General features: G+C 33.5%; 3 protein-coding genes across 3 annotated transcripts; 1 reads left to right on the top strand and 2 right to left on the bottom strand.

The window, feature by feature from the left end:
- Window positions 1–319: 319 nt before the first annotated feature.
- On the bottom strand, window positions 320–2,687 carry LOC132131287 (U6 snRNA-associated Sm-like protein LSm7). The gene is made up of 4 exons (XM_059543314.1): window positions 2,626–2,687; window positions 2,313–2,403; window positions 2,131–2,202; window positions 320–1,024 (listed from the first exon to the last, which is right to left on the bottom strand). The coding sequence occupies exons 1-4, from the start codon at window positions 2,629–2,631 to the stop codon at window positions 882–884; spliced, it is 312 nt and encodes a 103-aa protein (XP_059399297.1). The 5' UTR covers window positions 2,632–2,687; the 3' UTR covers window positions 320–881.
- An 11-nt stretch (window positions 2,688–2,698) lies between these two features.
- On the top strand, window positions 2,699–12,622 carry sass6 (SAS-6 centriolar assembly protein). The gene is made up of 17 exons (XM_059543313.1): window positions 2,699–3,064; window positions 3,240–3,300; window positions 3,389–3,468; window positions 3,582–3,686; window positions 3,770–3,941; window positions 4,046–4,123; window positions 4,848–4,967; window positions 5,451–5,642; window positions 5,719–5,913; window positions 7,469–7,558; window positions 7,628–7,807; window positions 8,509–8,590; window positions 11,033–11,151; window positions 11,290–11,436; window positions 12,035–12,117; window positions 12,192–12,286; window positions 12,370–12,622. The coding sequence occupies exons 1-17, from the start codon at window positions 3,000–3,002 to the stop codon at window positions 12,441–12,443; spliced, it is 1,938 nt and encodes a 645-aa protein (XP_059399296.1). The 5' UTR covers window positions 2,699–2,999; the 3' UTR covers window positions 12,444–12,622.
- Window positions 12,623–15,088: 2,466 nt separating this feature from the next.
- Window positions 15,089–23,819, bottom strand: mfsd14a1 (major facilitator superfamily domain containing 14A 1). Its single transcript, XM_059543978.1, has 12 exons — window positions 23,533–23,819; window positions 21,511–21,606; window positions 21,278–21,340; window positions 21,068–21,195; window positions 19,996–20,110; window positions 19,694–19,912; window positions 18,065–18,178; window positions 17,862–17,933; window positions 17,649–17,761; window positions 17,375–17,472; window positions 17,140–17,294; window positions 15,089–15,572 (listed from the first exon to the last, which is right to left on the bottom strand). The coding sequence occupies exons 1-12, from the start codon at window positions 23,608–23,610 to the stop codon at window positions 15,366–15,368; spliced, it is 1,458 nt and encodes a 485-aa protein (XP_059399961.1). The 5' UTR covers window positions 23,611–23,819; the 3' UTR covers window positions 15,089–15,365.
- Window positions 23,820–24,271: the final 452 nt, after the last annotated feature.

The raw sequence follows: 24,271 nt of genomic DNA, 5'->3' as shown, positions 1-24,271 counted from the left end.
AATGATGGATTTGTTTCTATAAAAGTTTCTCCACTACACAAAATGTTAATTGATGGACTGGATAGACTTGTGGATTATTGTGATGTTTTTATCAGCTGTTTGGACTCATTCTGACGGCACCCATTCACTGCAAAGGATCCACTGGTGAGGAAGTGATGTAATTCAACATTTCTCCAAATCTGTTCTGATGAAGAAACAAAATCATCTACATCTTGGATGGCCTGAGGGTGTGTAAATATTCATTTTTGGGTTCAAAATAGCTTTAAAAAAATTATGCATGTTCTCAACAAAAGTAGAAAAGGCATTCTCCCAAACAGGCAAGGGTCCATAACGGTCTTTAATCTTAGTAATTCGTTTTGTGAGTGTAAAACAGAGGAGACAACACCACAATAGTGAAAAAACAAAGGGTTTTCTCAAGGCTTCTCAGAACGGAAGACCTTCGAAATAGTTTACATTTAGATAACACAAAAACGTTCTCTGAAAGCTTGCTGAATGTCCGACTGTTTGTGTGTACAAAATCCTTCTGAAAAGATAATCACCCATTAAGGAACAGGCATCTTTCTTTTTGCTTAATTTAGTAATGGTTACATGCCAGATGTTTATTAACATCCAAATTAATGAAATGACACTGAAAGAACCAGGGCAACATTATTACGCACCCATTTTCATGAACAGCAAACATGCTTATAATTGAAATCATAACCAACACACGCAAAAATGTTAGTTTCATAAACAACAGAAACAAAACCAATCAAAAACATTTATCCTGAGTCTAAATACAAAATGTATTTTTCATGATTTCAGACCTATCAAAAACCATGTATTTTCTTCACCAGCCATCAAACAATGAAAGAAAAAAGAAAAGAAAACACAGCTGAATATTATCCATCCTGCTGTTGAATAAAAGGGTTTGGAATGGCCTCCATCCCGTCCTGTGGACAGATCAGCACAACGGACGTCCCTCGACACACAACCAGACCGAGCTGCCTGGTGTCTTCGGTCAGCTTATACTGATCATCAGGATCTGCGTAAAAAGGACATGATGAGGAATCATGCTCAAAAATTCTAACTAAAAATGCAAAAAAAAAAAAATGTATTAACATATAAAAACTTTAATAATATTGACTGTTTGATGAGAATAAAAAAAAAAATTATAAAAATAAACATTTTAACCTGTTAACTGTCACTGGCCCACCGCTGGGACCATTCACCTTTACATGTTTTAAACAGTAATATCTTAGTCTATCTCAGTCTGAACCTAAAGTAAGCTTAAAATCTGTAGTTTTGATATTTGGCGACAGATTTTTGAAATATTTTACAGAGCAACTGTAATTTATTAATATGCAAGAAGAGCACTCATCAGAGACAGAGAGCACGTTCGGACCTTTACTTTGAAATAGTGATGCATATCAGTAAAAATCTTTATTCACTTTAATGGAGAGTGTTTAAAACATAAAATACATTGTATTTTTTTTTTAAAAAAGGTCTAAAAGTGTTTTAAATGTATTTAAATGTCTTTTATGTGTTTTTTGAGGTTGAATTGAAATCAAATACTGCCATACTGACTGTAAATACTTTTGATTGTGAAGTCTACTTCATAAAAATTGAGAAAAGTATGGAAAAACATGTTTCAGGTCACTCAAACCACTAACTACACTTAGTAATGGGGTTTAATGGTCATCTAGTGGAAAAGCTTGATACAACGCCCAAACAAAATCTCACTGAAAGCTCATTTTTTGAGATATCAACCTCAAATTTTGAAAATAACTTGTTCAGAATTTTGAGTTTTGATTTTCTAGCAGTTTGAGTAAAACGTGTTCTGCAAAATATATATTTTATATAAAATATGTATATTTAATTATTATATTTTATATTTTCATAAACTTAAACTTCTTTATCTTTTTTTGTTATATAACTTTAGAGACCAACCTTAAGTCTGTGGACCAAAGCATTAAAAAGTTATAACAGTTTAAATAGGAAATGTCTTTTTACGTCTATGCTCAAAAAGTGGAACTGACAATTAACAGGTAAAAATAACTAAAAATTTATTAAATACATTTTAAAATTAAATATCATATATATATATATATTTTTTTTTTTTTTATCAATTTTAATCAGTCTGGACTCTACCTCGCATGTATTCAATGGTGCCATCCAACACAAGATTCAACAGCGGGTCGAAGCCTTTTAAAACTCCACTAGCTGAAAACAGGAAACAATGAATGTTAAATTCAATGCAATTTAATTAAGCATAATATAATGATATTGCATTATTTAAACACCCAATTTATCTTTTAAAGCAACTGTCTCACCTTCACGGCCTCCTTGGAACTTTACTCTTATATGTTTATCGATGTATTTCGACAAATCAAAAATACTTTCCTTCTTTTTCTTCTCTTTATCCTGAAAATGCAAGATTATGGATTATACAATATATTACAGGACTGTATAATATACGTTATATTTATATATCAGACAATGTAGCTTAGCGCAATAATATACACACAAAACATTACATCACATATACAAAAAACAGCGGGATCTAGTCTGTAAAATGAGAGATTTGAGACCCCAAAAGACATTTGTGTTTTCATATGTTTATAAACGCCATGCGTCCATACTCACCGCCATGTTCAAAACTCCTGTACGCCCCGCCCACTCTGCGTTGACGTTTGACGCCTGACTCTCGACCAATCACAACACGCACCGGAGAACCAGGACGGAAAATATTTAATTGTATCATACTTAAACAGCCACAGATAGAGATTTAACAGGATTTTAAAGCTTTATATTCGTTTTTAATGTTGTTAAAAACTTAAACATGCTGAAATAAAATCATTCCCGTGATTAGGTTGAGGCACTCGGAACATCCGGTGAGAAACGGACAAACGCGGGAGCGAAGCGCGAGAAAACAAATGTTTCACTCAAAAGCGAAAAACACGAATAACGCGCGTTTTTTATAATTAATATCGCTTTAGCGGTTATTATATGAACTCAAGATGACGGAATTACTTTTTAACAAGAGGTTACTGGTGCTTGTGAAGAATAAAGATACCGATGAGAGGTAAGACCGATTGTAACTTAAGGTATTATGTATGTATTTTAAACATAAATATGACCTAAATGTGTGTTTTTTGGATTTATTCATCGACTAATTGTTGTTTATGTTATATTATTTTGTTTTTGGAGGCTATTAATGGTCTAAATGTGATTTATTTATAATGTTTTTTCTTTAATAGACGTACATTCATTCGTATCAGTATTGAACTACAGCCATCATCAAACCCTGTCCATAGAAAGGTGAGAAATTATCATTTATACATCATTAGTTATGTGTTTAGCGAATGTTTTTAGTTTTTTTTTACTTTCTTTGTGTTTTTATCAACAGGATTTGGTTGTACGGCTGACGGATGATTCAGATTTTTACTTTTTATACAACCTTGTCATATCAGAGGAAGATTTTCAGAGGTATTGTGATCTGATCCTGCCTTTTATATATATAATATGGATCCATACTTATTAAAATTTTACTTAAATGTGCACTTTTCAGTGTAATAATCCTTTTTCGCTTTCCTTCACAGTTTAAAAGTACAACAAGGGCTTTTAATAGACTTCACATCATTCCCACAGAAATTTATAGACTTGCTTGAGCAGTGCATCTCTGAACAGGACAAAGAAAACCCACGGTGAGAGATTGTCTGGATATTATCACTTTTATGTCTCCTGTTAATGGGTATTGGTCATGAGAACCGTTTCTGTCTGTGTTCAGGTTTCTGTTGCAGCTCACATCAGCTTCATCAGCGTTCGATCACAGTCCTTCAAACCTTAACATTGTGGAGACGAACGCTTTTAAACACCTCACGCATCTCTCTCTGAAACTGCTGCCGGGATCTGATACGGATATTAAGAAGTATCTGGCCACCTGTTTGTCCACCGTAAAGGTGAAGCTCATCACAGACTTGGGACTACAAAGGGAATCTATAATATGTTTTATTCTACTTGTTTTTAATGAATGAATCTTTAAAACATCTTTGTATTTTTACAGGAGCAAACGCAGCAGTTGGAACAGAAGTTCAGGAAGACTGAGGAAGATCTGACAAGACAGCTAAATTATGCACAGCAAGTAAGTCACATTTAAGATTCAAGATGTGTGTGTGTGTGTGTGTATTAGGTCTGTGAATCTTTGGGTAGGCTTCGATTCACGATTCATAGGTTTTCGATTTGATTCAAGAATGATTTTTGCAAATTTAGAACGATTCGATTCGATTCACAATGAAATTCGATTCGATTATAACGTTTTGATTCTGCAATCTTTAAGTGCATTCACAGTATTGTTTAAATGCTTTCCCTTAATTCTTAAATGCTTAGGGGGCAAAATACACAGCAGCCTTTATGGCTATAGGTTGGAAAAAAAAAAACGTTTGTTTATTATTAGATGCTATTTTATTGATGCTATGGCATGACATGGCATACGTAAAAATGTATGTAAGCCAAGATTATAAAAAAGAGCTTTAAAAGTATTATGTATCACCTAACATTTTGTCACACCAGGGGCGTAGCCATTTTTTCAAAAGTGACTGAAATGTCAAATACAATCCTTTTTTCTTTTTTTTTTTTGTCTTTTTTTATAAACCTTTAAAATCTCTCTGGATTATTACAATTTATTGCGAAAGGAATGTTTGGAAATGTGGACTGATATTTTGTACTGGCATACTAGAGCAAAAGACAGAAATAACTGACCTTTTTAACGGATTTGACCTTTCTTTTTAGTGACAATACTAATTTGCCTTTTGCACAATATTGTATGTATGAAAATAATGGCTTCATCTAATTGATTCATCCTCTAGACCCTGTCTGAGAAAAGTCGAGAATTGGACAAGCTCCGTTCTGAATGGACGTCCCAAACAACCTCTCTGTCCAGCAGACACATGCAAGATCTCACAGCTGAGCGGGAAAAAGCTCTGGAGGTAACCTGAAGTCCATAGGCTGACTTGGGCATTTCAGTGTTGAATTGGTTAGAAATAATGTAGAAATTTTCAAGTATTTAAAGCAAATAAATAAGTTAATTAATTTGGTTATTTATTTATTTTATATATTTATATTTGCTTATCGTTCTTTTTATTCTTTACTTATATCCTTATATAGTTTTCTTATTTTTATTTATATATTTTTGTTTTATTTGTTTATCTTATTTGTATTTTATTTTTTTTATCTTTAGTTATTTACATTTAAATTTAGCATTTTATTTATTTTTTCATAGATCTGTTTATTTTAATAATTTTAGTTTCTTCATCTAACTTTTCTTTTTGATTTTTATGTATTTTATTTAATTATTTTAAATATATATTTAGTTATTCAATGAATAAAACATTTTTGTGAACCAAATAAAAAAAAATCAGGCCCAGAATGCTAAAGTTCTAAAAGCTTATTTCGTTTACTGTATTTAATAGATACAAGCCCGTCTGCAGCAGCAGAACGAACAGCTGCGACAGGAACTTGAGTCGTCTCATCACAGAAGCACCCAGCAGCTCCAAACCAAAGTCTCTGAGCTGGAAACAGCCAACAGGGAGCTCATCGACAAGAAATACAAGAGTGACTCCACCATTCGAGACCTTAAAGCCAAACTGTCCAGTCTGGAAGAGGTGTGAGATTTATTCAGAAGGATTTGTTCCAGAAATCAAAAGAAAAATCTGACGTCGTAACTGTGTCTTTGTCCAGGAGTGTCAGAGGTCGAAGCAGCAGGTTCTGTCGTTAAGGAGAGAGAACAGCACCCTCGACACAGAGTGCCATGAGAAAGAACGTCTCGTCAACCAGCTGCAGACACGAGTGGCCGTCTTTGAGCAGGAGATCAAAGATAAAGAGCAGCTCGTGCTGCGGACCAAAGAGGTGCTGGAGGCCACACAGCAGCAGAAGGTGGGCGCATTTCCCCCAATTCTCATTAGCTTTATGAAAGAAAAAAAAATCAAGTGTGTGTGTGTCAGTGATGCGCGGGTTGATCCGAAATGAGCGGGTGCCTGAGGTCACCCGCGGTTACCTGCGGTTACGAGTCATCCAAAAATATTTTTAAGGATATTCGGGTCACGGTCGGTCGGGTCGTTTGAAATAAAGATGCCAATTAAACCTTTGTAATTTATATAGTAAATTAACAATTAAATTAAATTAAATTTATACAGACGCTTTTATCCAAAGCGACTTACAGTGCATTCAGGCTATCAATTTTTATCTATTATGCATTCCCGGGGAATCGAACCCCCAACCTTGCGCTTGTTAATGCAATATAATATTTCTAGCACAATGCCTTTTATGTACAAATGAACTTATTTTGATGGGTTGCTGTGAATACCTTTAATTTGACACTGGTTTTACTCAAATGAAACAGTAAAATGCTTGTGAAGTGACTCAGAACAGTTCTGGTGATGTTGTTTATGTATTCATGTCCTCATTGAGACGGTCACGCGCTTCAGTCTATGTAGTAAACAAACCCGCACGTCTCTGCCATTCATTCATTCATTCATTCATTCACACAGAGACGCGCAGAACATGCAGGATTCAGATTTCAGAACATTTCAACATTTACAGATACTGGTCCATATGGAGATTTGATTTGATTAATTTATGCGAACTTTGACAAATTCCGTGACTGTCCATATTAAAATGTAAGTTTCATTATCATGACTGGATTTTTAGATTCTGTCCGCGATCCTGTACCGGTACTTAAAGAAACCTGGTACCGTCACATAATTTTATATCAAGATAATGATATATATATCATGATTAGGGGTGGGAGAAAAAATATATCACAATAATGAACATCCACGATATTGTTATCGTGGACACTTCAAAATAAATAATTAAAAAAGGTTAGCTAATGAGACCGAATTATAAAATGATACCTATTGTTCTCTTCCTTTTGCACTTTAATCTGTTTAAACTATTTGTTTATGTATACATTTTTGTGTATTGCTGTAATGTAAACGTTCAATTCTTTTTGTTACAGGGAAAAAAATTATTAAACCTGTTATACTGTAATGACCACTTTACTGTGAAATGTGACTTAAAGCTGCTGCAATTTTCACAACATGAAAATTTGATACGTCACATGCCTGGTGTATATATTTGTATTTGTGTGTGTGGGATTTTTCTATACATTTCTTTTTCTATCTATATATTTTATCATTTTTAATTCTCAATAATGCTATACATAATGTTTTTCAAATATGTTTTATATATATATATATATATATATTTGATTAAATGTATTTGATTTGACATATTTTAAACTAATGAATATATTTGATACTACTTAATACTAATGACAAAACTATTCTCATTAGTGAGTGTGTAAATAAATAAATAAATATATATATATATATATACCGAAGATGGTTTATCAGAATTTGTTTGCATTACAGTAATGAGAATTTGCAGGAAAAATTAAATGTATTTTTTAAATTTGTATTTTTGCTAGAATTCTTTCGAAGGAAATGTCGAAAGTAAGCTTCTTCAAATCGGCAAGTTGGAGGCCACAGTGAAATCCCTGTCGGAGGAGCTCATCAAGGTTTGCGTTAGAAGTAAATGATTTCTACAGTCCAGCTGAACACGTCTCACACATAATTTCTCAATGCAGGCGAACGGCATCATCAAGAAGCTCCAGGGGGATCTGAAGACACTGATGGGGAAGATCAAGGTGAAGAACACCGTGACGGTGTCTCAAGAAAAGATCCTGCAGGAAACTACAGAGAAACTGCAGCGGGAGCAGCGAGAGCTGCAGGACACCCAACAACATCTCAGACAGAAAGAGGAAGAGGTACTGTGTGCTGCCAACAATCAATCAATCAATCATTCATTTTATTTTGGTCCTCACAGGCGACTTTTCACAATATAATTAAATAAACAAAACTACCGAAAAAGGTGTAGGGTAAAACCTTGCTTATTATGACTAACCTTTATACATAGTTTACTGATGTGTGACAATTTTCTCTAAAATAGATAATACAAGATAAACAATGTCATATAAACAATTCCCCAAATGTACATACAGAATTAAAAGCAAACATAACAAAAATCCACTTTCCGGCTATTACTTCAATATTGTTACAATACATTCACAATTATTGATACTGAGTCATATAATTATTTATCATCTTATTTTGATATATTTTCTTAAATTTGTCATGTGAATTACATAATTTAAATTCCTTATCACATTTATTCCATAGTTTTCCCCCTTTGGCAGATTAACACCTACTTTTTGCATTAGTTCTTGCCATTACTTTTTTAAACACATAAAATTCCCTTAGATTATACTGACTTTCTCTTATTTTGAGGAGCCTCTGAATACAATTTTAAAGTATGTAAATTAATAATCAACTTGTTTGTTGGTTTGTAATCAACCCTTTTAACAATCCTAACAGCTTTCTTTTGTAACATAGTTTTATATGACTCCACACAATAACAAATGCCTGTTCAATGAAGAGTTATTTTTATCAAAATTTTCTTTTGCTTTAGGTAATGAAATTAAAGGAACAGTTAGAAGCTACAGTTCAGAAACTGGACGAGAGCAGGGAAGTGTTAAAAACCAATGAGAACGGTGAGTGCTTTTATTTATTCACTCCATTTTTGTGTTTATTTTTTTAGTTTTCTTTTTTTCCTTTATTTATATACATATTTATTTTAGGGATGCACGATATATCGATATCGGTCGATAAATGTTCATTATGTTATCATTATCGAACTGATAAGAAACATTTGCCGATATATTAAAGCCAATAATGCATTATTTCCTGCAGAGACACTTTAAAATGCGTACTATTCCCATGGTGGTTTTTAATTGCTTGAAATATAGGCCTGTCACGATAACAAATTTTGCTGGACAATAAATTGTCCAAGAAATTATCACGATAAATGATAATATTGTCGTTCTAAGACCAGTTTCAACTAATATAATGATAATGGCATAATAACGCAGGTACACCTTTTCAAAGATCGATAAACTTTTATTTCATTTTATGGCAGATTCAGAGCAAGAAATACCAACATGTTGACTTTGTGTGGCTTAAAATTAATTAATTTTGTATGTTATATTATGTTTATATGCCAGTTAGGGATGCTCATATTGACCGTTAACCGAAAGTAAACATTTTGATCAATGAAGGGGCCGTTAACATATCACGTCTTTTTTTGTGCTCAAGTTCGTTATTTCAAATGCGGTATGCGCTTATAATGCACTACATCTAGTTAAAAACATCTCAGCTTTTCAGAATAACGCAAGCGCACCAGGTCATGTGACAAGAACCAACTCAATCAGCTTCCTTCAGGGTGAAATTCCCCGTTGTTTTTGAAAAATGGGGTGCACCCAAACACTGCAGAGTTTTATTTTACTTTTCTTCGTAACTAAATCTTGTAGCAGAGTTACAGCAAGGGTTTTTCGGTGGTGGAAATCCATTGCTGAAATGTCCTTGTAACGGAGATCGCAGCTGATGTATGCTTAGCAACGACAGACGCCTCTGGAGCGCATCTGCACGAGCGCTTTGGAATGGAGAAAACGACGCACGTCTGTGTGTGTGTGTGTGTGTGTGTTTGTGAACCACACGCCTACAGACATATTCAGTTGAGCAAGCCAAATGAAGCGAGCGAAAAGAAGCCCATTACGAAAGAAAGGGCAACGAAGTTACTTGCAAAATATGCTACGCGGTATTAAAATAAAGCAGTAGAGCAAGTACAATGCTGTATCACCTGAGACACAAACATCCACAAGCAAATGAAAGGCGCTTCCCAAAGCTGGCCACTCTAGTAAGACGTTATCTCTTTATTCCCGGGACATCTGTGCCATCGGAGACGGTGTTTTCTACCGCGGGCTGTCCACGGGCTGCGCTCCAGACTTACAGTTTTTTTATAAAATTTAAAACAAATAATAATTATCGAGGCGGAAAAACTTATCGAGCTCGTTTTTTTTTTATCGTGCGATTATCGCGACAGGCCTATTGAAATATTATTGGAATCACTACAAATTGAAATACAGTGAAGTGCAACGTACAGGGCAAGTCTGTCATGATATAATTAGAACGTTACTGTTAAATAATGTTGTGGAATCTTTTAAGCTTTGTTGCGAATGCGCTCTTCCCATAACTTAAAGATCACTTGTGTTTGCATCTTTTTATGCATATATAAGTTCTAATATTATGTTTATGTTGTAAAAATATCTGATTCTCATATAGCATACTTAAAGTTCATTCAGCTCTTCAACAGCACACGCAGCTTAAACAGAAATGCTGCTATTTGAAACAATGGTATTATTTAAGATACTTCTTTTTCAACATCATTGATATATTATTAATAATATCCACCACATTTATTTTTATCCTATCATTTTCATCAACTATATGGTTTAATTACAATTATTTCATTCTTGTCAGTACAGAGTTTATTCCGCTTGAATTATCTATATCACATGAAGGAGGTTTTTGGGGTGTTTTTTTTATTTTTTTGACACACGCAAGTAATGTTGTATAGGGACTTATTTTCATTATATTATTTATTTGTAAAGCTGCTTTATTTGATTTATGTTGAAGTGTTTAATAGCTTTTAATGGTGAGATGCCAACATATTGGTTATCAGCTTTCATATATAAAGAATTAGCAGTTATTGTATCGGCCAAAAATTTAATATTGCTGCATTCCTAACTTTTTTTTTTCTTTTTCAAGATTTTTGATGGTGATATTTGTTTTTTATTTTTTTATTTATTTTAATTTTTTTTTACTTTTTATATTGTTTTATTGTACTAATCTTATTTATGTTTTAATTTATATACTTTTCACATAATTTATATTTATTTATGTTTATTTATGTATTAGCTCTTTATTAGGTTATTTCTATTTATGTATGTTTCTATATTCTTTTATATATATATATATATATATATATATATATATATATATATATATATATATATATACACACACACACACACACACACACACACACACACACATTCCTGTTTAATTGAAAGATTTTCAAGGCATTTTTTCTGCAGTAATAACTTGGCTAAACAAGCAGCTGAATGAGAACCAGCTCTATCGGAAGCAGGAAACTTTAGGAATGTTTGAGACTCCTGCCGCAGGTCTGAGAACAGGAAGTGTTCCTCACAATATGGTAATTAATCACTGTCACTGAAACAGGTTTTTGTCTGTAGATTTAGCAGGAAATCAAACAGTGAGGATCAGTTTGATTGTTTGCATGTCAGATTTGACTTGTCTTTTGAAGTGATCTAGCTGTTCTGGTCTTCTTTAGCTGGGTAGCAAAGGTTTCCCCTCGTCTATGGGACAGGGTTTCCCCATCACCTCTACCATAAACTCCAAATATCCTCTTCCTGTTTCCTGTGTGAGCTCAGGACCTCGCTCTGTCCTGTCAGCGCACAATCAGAAGTCTGGACCAAAGGCAGGCCTCTCATGTCATCTTTTCTTTCCTGCATGTATTAGTTTATTTCTATAGTTTGCACGTCTCTATTGTAGTCTCTGCTCACACTGAACACAATTCTGATTTCTTCGTCAAAACTTAATCCCTAAGTGTCCTTTTTTTTTTTTTTTTTTTTATTCCAAAAATATAAATTTTCTAACATTTTCAGCGTGATTTTGTGAAAACATGACAAATCACTAATTTTCCAAAAATATATTTTATAACGTTTGTTCGCCATACTTTTGTGAAAAAATTACATTTTCTAAGCATAACATTTTTCATCACAATTTTGTAAAAATTTTTACAAATATTTACCATCATTTTGTGAATGAATTCTCCCTACCCATTTTCTTTTTTACAAAATAGCTTCCACCATTATTTTAAAAATATATACACACTTGAAAATAAATTTGAAAATAAATACACACACTTGCATATTTCTATGAAAACTGAACTCATTTGACTGATGTGTCTACAAATCAGACTGTAGTTGTCAGTGTGAGCAAAGCCTTTAGTGTTTTTTTAGTGACAATCACTGCTCATGGATGTGTCTGACAAAACACTGTTGAATTCCTTTCAGGTCCAGTTTAACCCTATGAGTGCCAAACCTTCAGCAGCAGACGTGAGTCCCACTGCACTCTCCCAACCCTCCAATAAAGAGAAGTGAGTTCCTCTTTCAGTCAATTTACTTCCTGTTCTTTGAGACAAAGTGTGACCAGTATCTCTGCTTATAACAGCGGAGGACCTGTTGGTCTGGACCCCAAGTACTTTGAGAGACGAGATGACAGCATCCCTCTCCGCGGTCTTCTACCCAGCATGCATCTAAATAGAGGCAAACCATAAAAACTACTTTTCCCTATTTATTCTTAATTAAATATTTTATTCTTATTAAATATTTAATATCTTTATTTGCAGAAGTTCCTAAGCCTTTAAACACAGCTGGAGCAAAACCAACAGCGTCCGCAGCTTCTGCGTATTTCCCAGGATGACGAACAGCAGTTTAGATGAACTTCTATTCATCACTAAGTTGAATGTGTGAACGCCACTACTAAGATAGGAATTCATTGCAAAGTGTCCATGCAGATGATATTCTTGTTTGTTTAAAAATTATTCAATAATTTATTAAAACATTATTTTAAATCCATTTCTCAACGTGCTTACTATGGAAGCCCATTTTCACCATAGAATTAAAAAACAAAAAAATGCCGAAATGGAAACGTGCAATTCTGAGAAGAAAAAAATCAGGAAAAAATAATTTAAGTACAAGTCAAATAGATGTTTATACCTTGGTATTATAGATAATTTTCATTCTGTGGTGGAAGCAAAACAGAATTGTGAAATATAAACTCAAAAAGTAAAACATTTGAAATAGAAACATTTATTTTCATTTATTCTGTGGTTTCCCTAGTTTACAAAGAGATTCCTTGATTGCTTAAGACTTTGGCATTAGTGTGGGACTAATTTATCAATAATAATGGTGCTAAAGTTTGGTCCTTTAGGTCTGTGATGCCTATAAAATGTATTTTTTTCAGTGTCTTAAACTTGATTGTGCCATGCATAAACTGTCTGTAAACATGAACCCTAGCCGAACACTCACAGCTGCCATTGTATATCCTCAAAGTGCTATTCATATGACTGACAATTTTAAGGTTATAAGGATTTGAGTTCTTGATATGGATGACAAAATGTGAGAATGGTTTTGCTGTGTAAAGCTGTCTTTAATACATTTTGTGTACATTTATATTTTCTATTTATGGTTTAATACAGTGAACTTTGTAATCTGTTTATCATGGATTGCAGTTTGGCTACTTGTTCATCAGTAGCTCAATTTTAGGACAAACGTAAATAAAATAATGCAGTTTGAATTTTTTTTTTTCACTTTTTTACTGTTTGGCTTAAAGTATAAAAACAACCAACACGATCACACATATCAAAATATTTAACTTTTATTGAAATGCATGTTTAGACACTTTAATACGTTTAAACATATTTACATTGCTCGGTCAAAAACAATACACCATGTTTAAAATTTATAATGAAGACGGCACAACAGAACGTAAAAAAAAGAAAAGAAAGAAAGCACACTGTATTCCGAGATTAAGGAAATATTTTACAGGAAATCATTTCATAAATATCCAAAGCACACAACTAATATTTCAAATCAACTTGCCTATCTTGTGTCAATAATATATCAATACATTTGGTCAAATGCCAAACCTTAAAATGAGCCATTCATATGTCTTTAAGAAAACAAATATATATATATATAGAAAGGCCACTGGCAAATTTCACCACCTGTTTCTCAAATGTCAGTTGGCATTTGCGAAATGCTTTGCGTTAACTTACATAATTTTCATAAAAGAATGTTTCTACACAAGGCTGAAAGCGAATCCAGACGGAAGACTTATCACATGTTTCATTTTCACTACTGATCTAGAGTCAGTTCTACTGTTATTTTACGCAAGACTTTTCAGTTGTGTAGAGTCTCAAGCGTCACTTAAATCCGCCAGTTTCCGTCAACAACACAATTAAAGCTGGGAAAAGGCACCATTGATTCTAAGTGATAAAAAGAAAACAGGCTTCAGCTTAAACATGAACAGAAAACGAAAAGGAACTTTGAAGCTATACCACAATCATTCCACTGCGACGAAGTCTGAAACCCAACTGTCAGTTAAGGCCATTCACGTCAAAGCATTAGAAATCCTTAAAAAATGATCTGTCATGTAGCATAACAAACTCATGATCTCATGAACGCAGCACATTTATAGCAAAACCATTCGGTAAGGTCACTGGGCCTCAAAAACGACTGACATTTTATGATTCTCACTAAAAGTTTTATGAACGACTTGAGAAAATCGCTCTGCGTAAATTCTTATAAGTATATGAACAACAATTAACATAAATTTGTTCAACTGTTTTACGAACAATTTGCAAAAATTTGTTTAGCGCAGATTCTTACATATGGAATTTACGAAGTAATTCTCCGAACGATTCACACAAATGCAATTCGTCCCAAATATTTAAGAATGAATAAATTTTTGTTGAACAAATGTATGCAAATAGTTGTAGGAAACAAACAATTTTGTCACATCTCAAATTCTTACGAATGGTTTTCCGAATGAGTTACTCAAATATGTTCAACTCAAAACCTTGCATGTAATTTTACGACCAAATTCACACACATTTGTTTAACTGAAATTCTTACGAATGGCGTAACCAATGACTTGCATTAATTTGTTCTCCGCGAATTCTTGCAAATAGTTTTAGGGAACAATTTCTACCATTCTTCAACTCAAATATTTTTACGAATGAGTTACTTAAGTTTATTCAATGCAAATTCTTGCAAATAGTTCTCATCATTTGTTCTGCTTGCGTTTCATGAATGAAGCCTGTTAATTGTACACTGTTGCAAGGCCCTTCTGATAAGAGGAACACACTGTGTTCGGAAACATTCCTGACCAGGTTAATGTCCCTGAGTGAACTATGGTAATGAAGAACTAAACAGCCAAATAGAGCAATGTAAAAAGACAGAAAATAAGGCGAAGAACAAGTAATAAGAAGAATAAATAAAAGACATTACAATAGTGCCTTTGGAAAGAACCATTGTATAATATAATGTTCTTCTATATACACATTTCTTTTAAAAAGTGGTGCTCTATTGGTGATTCAGCAGGAACGCCCAGTCTTAATCTTAGAGACTTCCTTCCTGTCTGTAATTTCCATAAACCTTAATGAACAAGTTCAGGTGTATTTAAATGATATTCTGCAGGATGGTAGAGCTCTAGGCGCAAGACTGGCCATGCCTCCGATATAGCTTTACATTTCAATAAATGACAATAGCCTCCATGCGCAGTTTCTTACCCAATGTGTAATAAGGGGCGTGACCAAAATAGCCACATTGAAACTCCCAATCACACATTAGTGTCCTGTAGAAGGGGCTCTTTGGCCTCTCCAGGAGGGTGGGGACTGTGCGGGTGGCCGTGGGGGGATGTGTGCTTCTTCCAGCTGCCCGCACGAGTGCCCATATGGGGGTGTTCGGGAATGAAAAGCGCCACCAGGAGCGCCAGCAGCACAGAACACGCACCAAATAGGAACGGCGGTCCCGGGATTATTGCACTCTGTTAGAGGAACACATGAGGCGGAAACACGGTTAACGCAAAGTCAAGAACTTTTCTGAAAACCGTCTACAGTTAAGGCCTATTTAGACAAATGTTCGTAAAACAAAACTGTGCGATGACTTTTTAAAATGCATCTCTATAAACAATAAACGATAAAACTACTGTGATAATTCACTCATTTTAACATATGGAGGCTAGTTTGAGTTTCAAATTGCTTGGATACCAGTTATTCTGGAATTTTTACCAAAATTTATACAAATAAGATCCGTTATAAATTCTTGCAAATATATTTTTTTATTATTTACATTTATTCCGCCTTGAATTGTTTTACGAGCAATATACAGATTGTTACCAAACAATTCTTTCATATATTCAAACTTTCTTTCATGTATTATTTCTTTCACTTTCGACTTTTTCAGAGAATAACAAACGTTCGGCAATTTTACAATTTATACAAAATTGGTTTTCTGCTGACATTTTTACGAATGGTTCTATGAACAAATAACAACAAATTCAACTGCATGAATTTTTGCAAAAGCAATTTACAAATTGGCACTGAATTTTTTTTTAAAAAGTATTCAAACTTTAAACTTCAGAACAAAAATTGTGTAAATTTTACGCACGATTTACACAAATTGGTTCAGCAGAGATTTTTACGAATGCTTCTACATACAATTACCGTATTTTCCAGACTATAAGTCGCAATTTTTTTCATAGTTTGGCTGGTCCTGCGACTTATAGTCAGGTGCAACTTATTTATCAAAATTAAATTGACATGAACCAAGAGAAAATATTACCGTCTACAGCCGCGAGAGGGCGCTCTATGCTGCTCAGTTCTCCTGTAGTCTACCACTGAGCAGCATAGAGCGCCCTCTCACGGCTGTAGACGGTACTGTTTTCTCTTGGTTCTAAATAAATGCGACTTATAGTCCAGTGCGACTTATATATGTTTTTTCCTCATCATGACGTATTTTTGGACTGAAGCGACTTCTACTCAGGTGCGACTTATAGTCCGAAAAATACGGTAACAACAAACTAGTTCTGCATGAATTCTTGCAAATAGTTTCATGACCTATCTAAACGTATTCCTCTTGACTTAAGAATAGAGTCCTATTAACAACTTCCCCAACTTATGTTCTGATCAAAATCTTGCAAATAGTTTTAGGAACTATTCAAATTCATTTAAGAAGCGTTTTACAAACATTTTAAAAAACATTGGTACCAAACAATTCCTTTAGGTATTCAAAATGTAAACTTCACAACAAAAATTCAGCAATTTTATGAACAATTTACAAAAATTCTGCTCGACCTGTGGAGGCTGGAAGTTTTTTGTTTGTATTACATTTCATTCAGGTATCCAAACTTCTTTCAGAAAATTATGAAAACGATTCAATGCATGCACGAAACGTATATTTCGTACTTTAATGTTGTTTAATAGCATTAGACTAGAATTTTAACAAAACATTAGTGTCTATTATTAAAAACTAATTTAACCATTAAAACAACCTCAATTGACAGTAAACAATCAACGTAGTTCAGTTATATTTAACGATGTGCGGTGATTTACCTGTTGGTGGTAATTGTGGTGATGCTGTAAATCCGGTTCTTTCTCTGGAACTTGGTCCAACTCGACATGAAAGATGTAGAAGATGAAGCCATAGAGAGCCGGACCCAAACCGTTACACAGCCCGCGGATTCCCGTAACCATACCTTGACCCACGCCTGCAGAAACAAGAGCTTTAGCAGTCCACCTTAAAGAATAACCCTGCATCTATAACTTCACAAAACTCAAGAAAACCTACCTTGTTGATCCGGTTCGGCTGTGCGGGAAATCAGGGCGCTAACAGCAGGGAAAGTGATACTAGACATGGCGGCAACGGCTCCAGCTGCCCACATCATCCTGGAGGTTTGGAGCAATGCATTGGACATTTCATTAGTAGAATGTAATTAATTGTTACATCATTCTTAACTCAACAGTTCAACCAAAAACCAACAAAGATATAATTTACATCATTTAACTGTTTTATATTTTCCTTTATCAGTTTTATAAACTATAACAAAGCCTCTCGGGCTTACCATGGCTCCGATCCGAACCCATACCAGGCGAGCTGCAGAATCTGAAATCCCAATCCCAGCAAAATTGTGTTCTTGTTCCCGATGGAACGCATTAGTAAACTTAATACAACTGTCTGTAGACAGAAAAAAGTCACATTTTACATCATCCACATTATAAAATAATGACCAAATCAAAATCTTTTACTAGTATGTATCTAATAGAAAAATACTGACCTGTGCAACAATAGACATCAATCCTAGAACAGCAATGAAAGCTGCAACACTTTCAGGTGAAAATCCCATTATCTGGATAAGAGGACAAAACAATAAAACTAATGGAATTTTGATAAACCAGACTTACCCCAGTAAACACAGTTCATTAAACAGCAAGTTAAATATGAACCACAGAGATGGATGAAATCCCTCCCTTGCTGTACCTGTTGCAGATAGAGAAAGAAGCTGGAGTATTGGCCAGCCTCAGGCAGATATGACAGAAACACTGTTATACAGATGAGCAGAACCGTCGAGTCCTGGCCCACCTTCCTCAAAGACTGTAGAGAAGAAGAGATTGATGCTTAGGACCAAACTGTGTGGCAATGTCATTTTTTAAAACACTCTTCTTGATTCAAGACTAGTCCTATTGTAAATGTTATACATTTTTCTAAAGGTAGTGTGATGTTGGACATTTAATTGTGCAATAAAAGTATAACTCATATTTTTACATCCAACACATTTAAGATTTAAAATTAATCTTTAAAAACTTTAGCAATTTTAAATGCAACGATCTATTGAAATGCAATGCATTTAAAATGTCTGGTTTTAGTGTTTTAAATGTATTTAAACATTGCTAGAATTTTAATACCAGTCATTTGTTCATTTAAAATCGATAAAATATAAAAGAAAAAGATAGCAAAAAGTTACATTGGCTATTTTATTATAGACATCTCTATTTGTAAAAATATTGCACATGACACGTGCTGTACTAATGCAGTTTGAGATTTTTAAAAATCTGTTAATTATAACGTAATAAAATTGATATATAAATATAAACTAAACTATAAATAAATATTGTAAGTATATAAAATATACAAAATTAAAAAGCTAAAAACTACAAAATTATTTACACAAAAACGAATTAACAAATTACTAACAATAAAAAAGTACTAAAATTAAAATTAAAACGCACACACAAATATATAGATATAAAACAGTTCTTTCTGGACCTCAAATCTGATTGGCTGAGAGCTTTTTCCAGGAGTGCAATATTCATAATACTTAAGCTTTTAATGAAGTAGCTCAGTGTTCCTTCGTAAGTAATGTTAGTTCTAAAGTGATGTTTTTTAATTAATAACAGAGGCTTGAGCAAAGCAGTTAAACTGTCAAACTGAGATATGAATCTGTGATGAAGGAAGTAGTTCTGCCCAAAAGAGCTGTGCAATATGGTTTTATATCAACACGCTGTGATTAACTGCAGCCAAATCACAGCTGTGACAATATACAGCCATATTGAACAACTACGAGTGTGATATTGCTCATATATATATATATATATATATATATATATATATATATGCTGTATTAATGACGTTTGCATTCGTTTATGAGCCCACATGCATAAAAACCAACCTTAAAATGTGTCTTTAAGTTTGGCGTGACGGTACTAACCAATCAAAACCAAGTATAATGCTGTGGGAAACTACAGCAGACTTCAGAGGAACTCTTTAGAACAACCCATGAGTTAAAACTTATATGACATGCGTACACAAAACTCCGTTATGTTGACACATCATGATTTTGAGAGGAAATGGGTGTTACAAATGTCTCCCTACAGAAAACCACACAGGATATGAGTAAAGTGTTAAGTGCTGTCCTCTGTTTTTAAAATGCACATTTCCAGCCAACACTCGCTTCACCAGTTACTATATATGCAATGCAGTTAATGTCCACAATGACATATTTCCAAATAAAACTGATTATTCTTTAGGGAAATGCTTTTATCCATTGGGAACTGATTGGACTGTGAAGAGAGGATTGTGATATTAATGTACTGATAAAAAGGTACTTACAGCAAAGGGGTCCGCTTGTTCCCAAGAGATTGGAGCGCCCCAGGAGGCCGGTCTCATCTTTTCCGGCAGTGATTCGGGCACGGCCACCAAGATAAAGCAGATGTCAAGCATAGCAATGGCAGAAGCCAGAACCACTACCAGACTGTCTCCATAGACCTGACTCAGATACGCGCCGATGGCTGGGCTTGTCACCAGACTCGCCGCGAACGTGGCCGAGACCTTTCAGAGAAGGGACAGAGAGGTTAATACAAAAACAAAGGTGCAAAAAGATAGATGGCGTCGTGTTGAGCGGTTATCCGTACCATGCCGTAAGCCATACTGCGCTCATGCTCTTGGGTGATGTCGGCCACATAGGCAAATATAACCGAGAAGGTAACGGCGAACACTCCAGATACAGAGATAATGGCAAAGTACCACCTGAAAAACAACAGGAACACTTTTTCAATCTTTGCAAGCTTGTGATTTAAGATGTGCATTTGTAATACAAAGTAAAAAACTAATAGATATATCAGTGAGATTGATATTTGGGCTTTTTGAGATGATCTGTACTGGCTGTTAACCAATATTACTATCAGTATGTTACAATAAATAAAATTTCAAAAAGTATATTATTTATTTTTATTAAACAAAACTTTATTATTGGACACAGAGAACAATGAAACATGTAAAAAGAACAAGTATGGATTTTGTGTACATCTTATTTGCTTTGTCTTTAATTAAAATGAAAAAAAAAAACTAAAATAAAAAAAGAATTAAAATAAATTAAATATTAAATTCATAGTGAATTAAATATTTATTTCAAAGTTAATTAAATGCTAAAATGACTGCCAAATAGAACATAATATAATAAAATAATGAAATATCAAATAAATTAAAGATAAACTGATTTTTTTTTTAATGCCAGAAGCATGCAACTAAACTATTGAATTTTTGGAACTTGACGATTTGTTTACATCTCATCTTTTTGAATTCACACATAATAAAAAATAATTTTAAAAATCAAATACTAAAAAGACTAAACATCTTATATCAAATAATGACAAATATATAATGTAAAAATAAAATAAAATAATATTTTTTATAATTTAAATATGAACTAATTAAAAAAAATTACTGATTTGCCAAAATTTTGAGTTAAAATATAAAAAATTTTAACTAATTCAAAACATTAATAAATATTTTAACAGTATATGAATAATACTAAATTAACACTGTTACAAAAATATGTCATGATGAATATATTCAGACATCCAAATCTAATAAAACTTAAATATAAATCAAACATTTAATTTGAAAAAAAAAAACAACAACAAAAAACGACATTCTACATTTCATAAAAATTAAAAATTTTCAAACAAAAGAAACACAGCGTACCATGGGCTGATCTTCAATAAAGGAATTGGAGCACACGTGAAGAAGACAGTGAGTAAAAGAAACGACTTCCTTCCCCACACGTCTGACAGAGCACCAATCAGAGGAGCGCTTAAAAACGACAGCAGACCCTGCGAACGAAAACACACCGCTTCTGAAACATGAGCTAGACAGATCATCAGGATGTAAACTGAGGGATGTTAAAGACGATACCTTGACCCCGTGGATCAAGCCATTCATGAGAAACGTGTGTTTGGGGAATGTTTCACGAAGAACCTGCAGACACAAGAGACACAAAACAACATCAGTTATGACGCCAAAGCAACTTAAAGCTTTCCTACATAATCATATTACCCAATATAACATTACAATACCCAAAACATGAAATAAACGTCACCGGATATGAAAACAACATCTTATTCTGGTTCAAAACAACCTCAACTTACTCCTAAAGTTGGTGCTGTCAGCAAACCCCAAGCGAAGAACTCCAGAAATATGACGATGACGGCGTGATAAACGCTTGGAGAACCATAGCCTTGAGGCTGGAGAGAGAAGAACCACAGACGTCAACCATGGTGAAGAAACAAACCAGTATTATTACACATCCTCTGTGGCCTCGGATCGCTTGATTACATGATTAGGACTGTTTGAGGCCTGATCAAAAACCAATGCAGATTCTGACTTACTTTGTGCTTTTGGCAAGATTAAACATATTCAGAAAGGATACAAAATTACAAAACACAGGAACTCTGGGAACTAGGTTCAAATTTGGAATAAACACAACGTACAATTTGAATAAAACAAGTGAGCAGGACATTTGATAACATCAATCATTTCTGGCCAAACAGCCAATTGTTTCTGGAAACATGTGGGTGAGTTTATGAAAATTTTAAGCAAATGATCTGCAACTCAATTGGAACGGACCACATTCACACATGTGACGGCCTCGTTTGAGTTTAAAGCTTTTTAGACAAATCTGACCATTATGATATTTATTGACACTGGCCTGTTTGTAAAGAAATGGCAGCGTTGTCATTGTAACTAAAACTATTTAAAAATAGCTAGTGCTGTCAAACGATTAATCCTATCCAAAATAAAAGTTTTTGTACTGTGTGTATATGTATTGTGTATATATAAATAGCAAAACATGCATGTGTATATTTAAGAAAAATATGCTATTTTTTTATGTTAAATATATTTATATATAATATATGAATATAAATATTTTCAAAATATATACTGTATACTGTAAAAAAAACTTTTATTTTGGATGCGATTAATCACGATTAGTTGTTGCCCAGCTCTAAAAATTGCTTTCAGTGATTGGAATAGAGATAAAATAAATCAGATATAAATATTAGATGAAAAATAAACAAATGGAAATTTAACTGATATAAAACAGGTTTAAGTATAACATTATTAAAGCTGACGAAAATTTTAAAAAATAAATAAACAATAATAATAAATATAGATAAAACAATAAAATGACAAAAGCACATAACAAAATGACCAAAACTTTACTAACAAGAATGACAAATATTTACTTGGCAAATAAGGACAAAAAAACGTACTAAAACTTAAAGTAAAATAAATAAAGCTAAATATAAATAAAAAAATGGCGAAAGCACACAACTAAAATTACTAAAACTTAAAAATTATAAATGTTTCCTAGGGGACTAACTGAAATATATTAAGTTTAAGTATTAAAATTACTACAGCTGAACTAAAAAATAAAATACAAAAAAATCATAAAAACTCATAATAAAATTACTTAAACTTACTACAATTAACATAAAATGCAATTTTGAATTAAAAAGCTATTTTAAAATGTTAATATAAATAAAAGAGTATAAAAAAACATAATATATTACTTTGATATTTATCATGATACTGACTGACTATCATATCCATGTAAAGAAAAAGGGTAAAACTAGGTTTAGCAATACTAAGTTCTTATAAAATATTAGTTCCTCAATTAAATAAACGTGTTTGCATCCCAACTGCAATTTTAAATTAATTGATTCAGCGTTTAATCTAGTAGTGTGTAAGGCAATAACTCTATCTTTTTATTCTCTTTTACGTAATGTATGTAAGGTGACTAGTGTTTTTTTTTTATGTATGTTATTAATTTTATTGTGCTGGTGAGCCAAAGACAATTTTCCACTCAGGTGGACAATAAAGTTACACAATTTGTTTTGTTTGAACGTCATTATAATAGTTAAGTCCATTTACATTAATAAAATCACGTATGATCTTCAGATTTATGTGCGCTGGTGTGATTTATTACAATTTTACAGGAAGTAAATACTGATGTTTACAGCCTTAAATGGCAGTTACTCCTCCAACGCGTGCTCAAAAGCATTAGGTCTTTCAGACGTTGACATAATACTTATGTATTATGTCAATTTAAGACTTCAACGGCTGAATTCTTTAACGTTTTGTTGCGGTTGAATACAGAAGACGCTCACCGTTCCTCCATCCTTGATGATGATTTTCTTCGCCAGTAACAAACTGCGATTCACTCGCTTCTTCTTCTTCTGGGTCATATTATCATCTTAGTTCTTCACGCTATGTTAAAATCGGCTTCGTTTGAATGCAAACGCATCTGTGTGGATGTTGAGAGGGAGACGGAGGTGGAAAGAAGGGGGAAATTTAGCAGTTTTGGGCTGTTGTCGGTCCATTCAGTTTCGCATCATGTATACAGCAGCCATCTTCCCGAAGAGAGACTCATGGTGTGCGTCATGACGTCGGCATCATTCGATTCCGCCTGGCCACGCCCACACACAATGCGCACACGTGGTCAAAACACGAGGAATGAATAACTAAAATGCTTTTTTGCTTTTTCTGGTATTTAAAATTTTTAATTTTATTATACTCAACACATTTTTTATATAAGCCTTTTCCTTTTTAGCATAATTTCATTTTTTGTTGTTGTTGCTGAATTACGTTTATTTCATAGTTTAGTTCATATTTATATATTTTTCATTTGATAAACTTCATTATGTGCACTTTAACTTATAGACCCCTCCCTTACAGTTTTTCAGTTGTACCTGATTGTCTCTCGCGGTGTATGTCCATTGAATCACAAACGCCAAAACATTAATGTTAATGAACTTTATTTTGCATTGAACAAAAAGTATGTTTCATGGCTCTGCAGTACCATGCATCCCTTCAGATTGAGGATTTGGGATGTCAGAGGAGCCTCAC

This window comes from Carassius carassius, chromosome 48, assembly GCF_963082965.1.
Source record: "Carassius carassius chromosome 48, fCarCar2.1, whole genome shotgun sequence".
Lineage (NCBI taxonomy): Eukaryota > Metazoa > Chordata > Actinopteri > Cypriniformes > Cyprinidae > Carassius > Carassius carassius.
The sequence above is the reverse complement of the archived record's forward strand: the minus strand, read 5'-3'. Positions and strand labels throughout refer to the sequence as shown.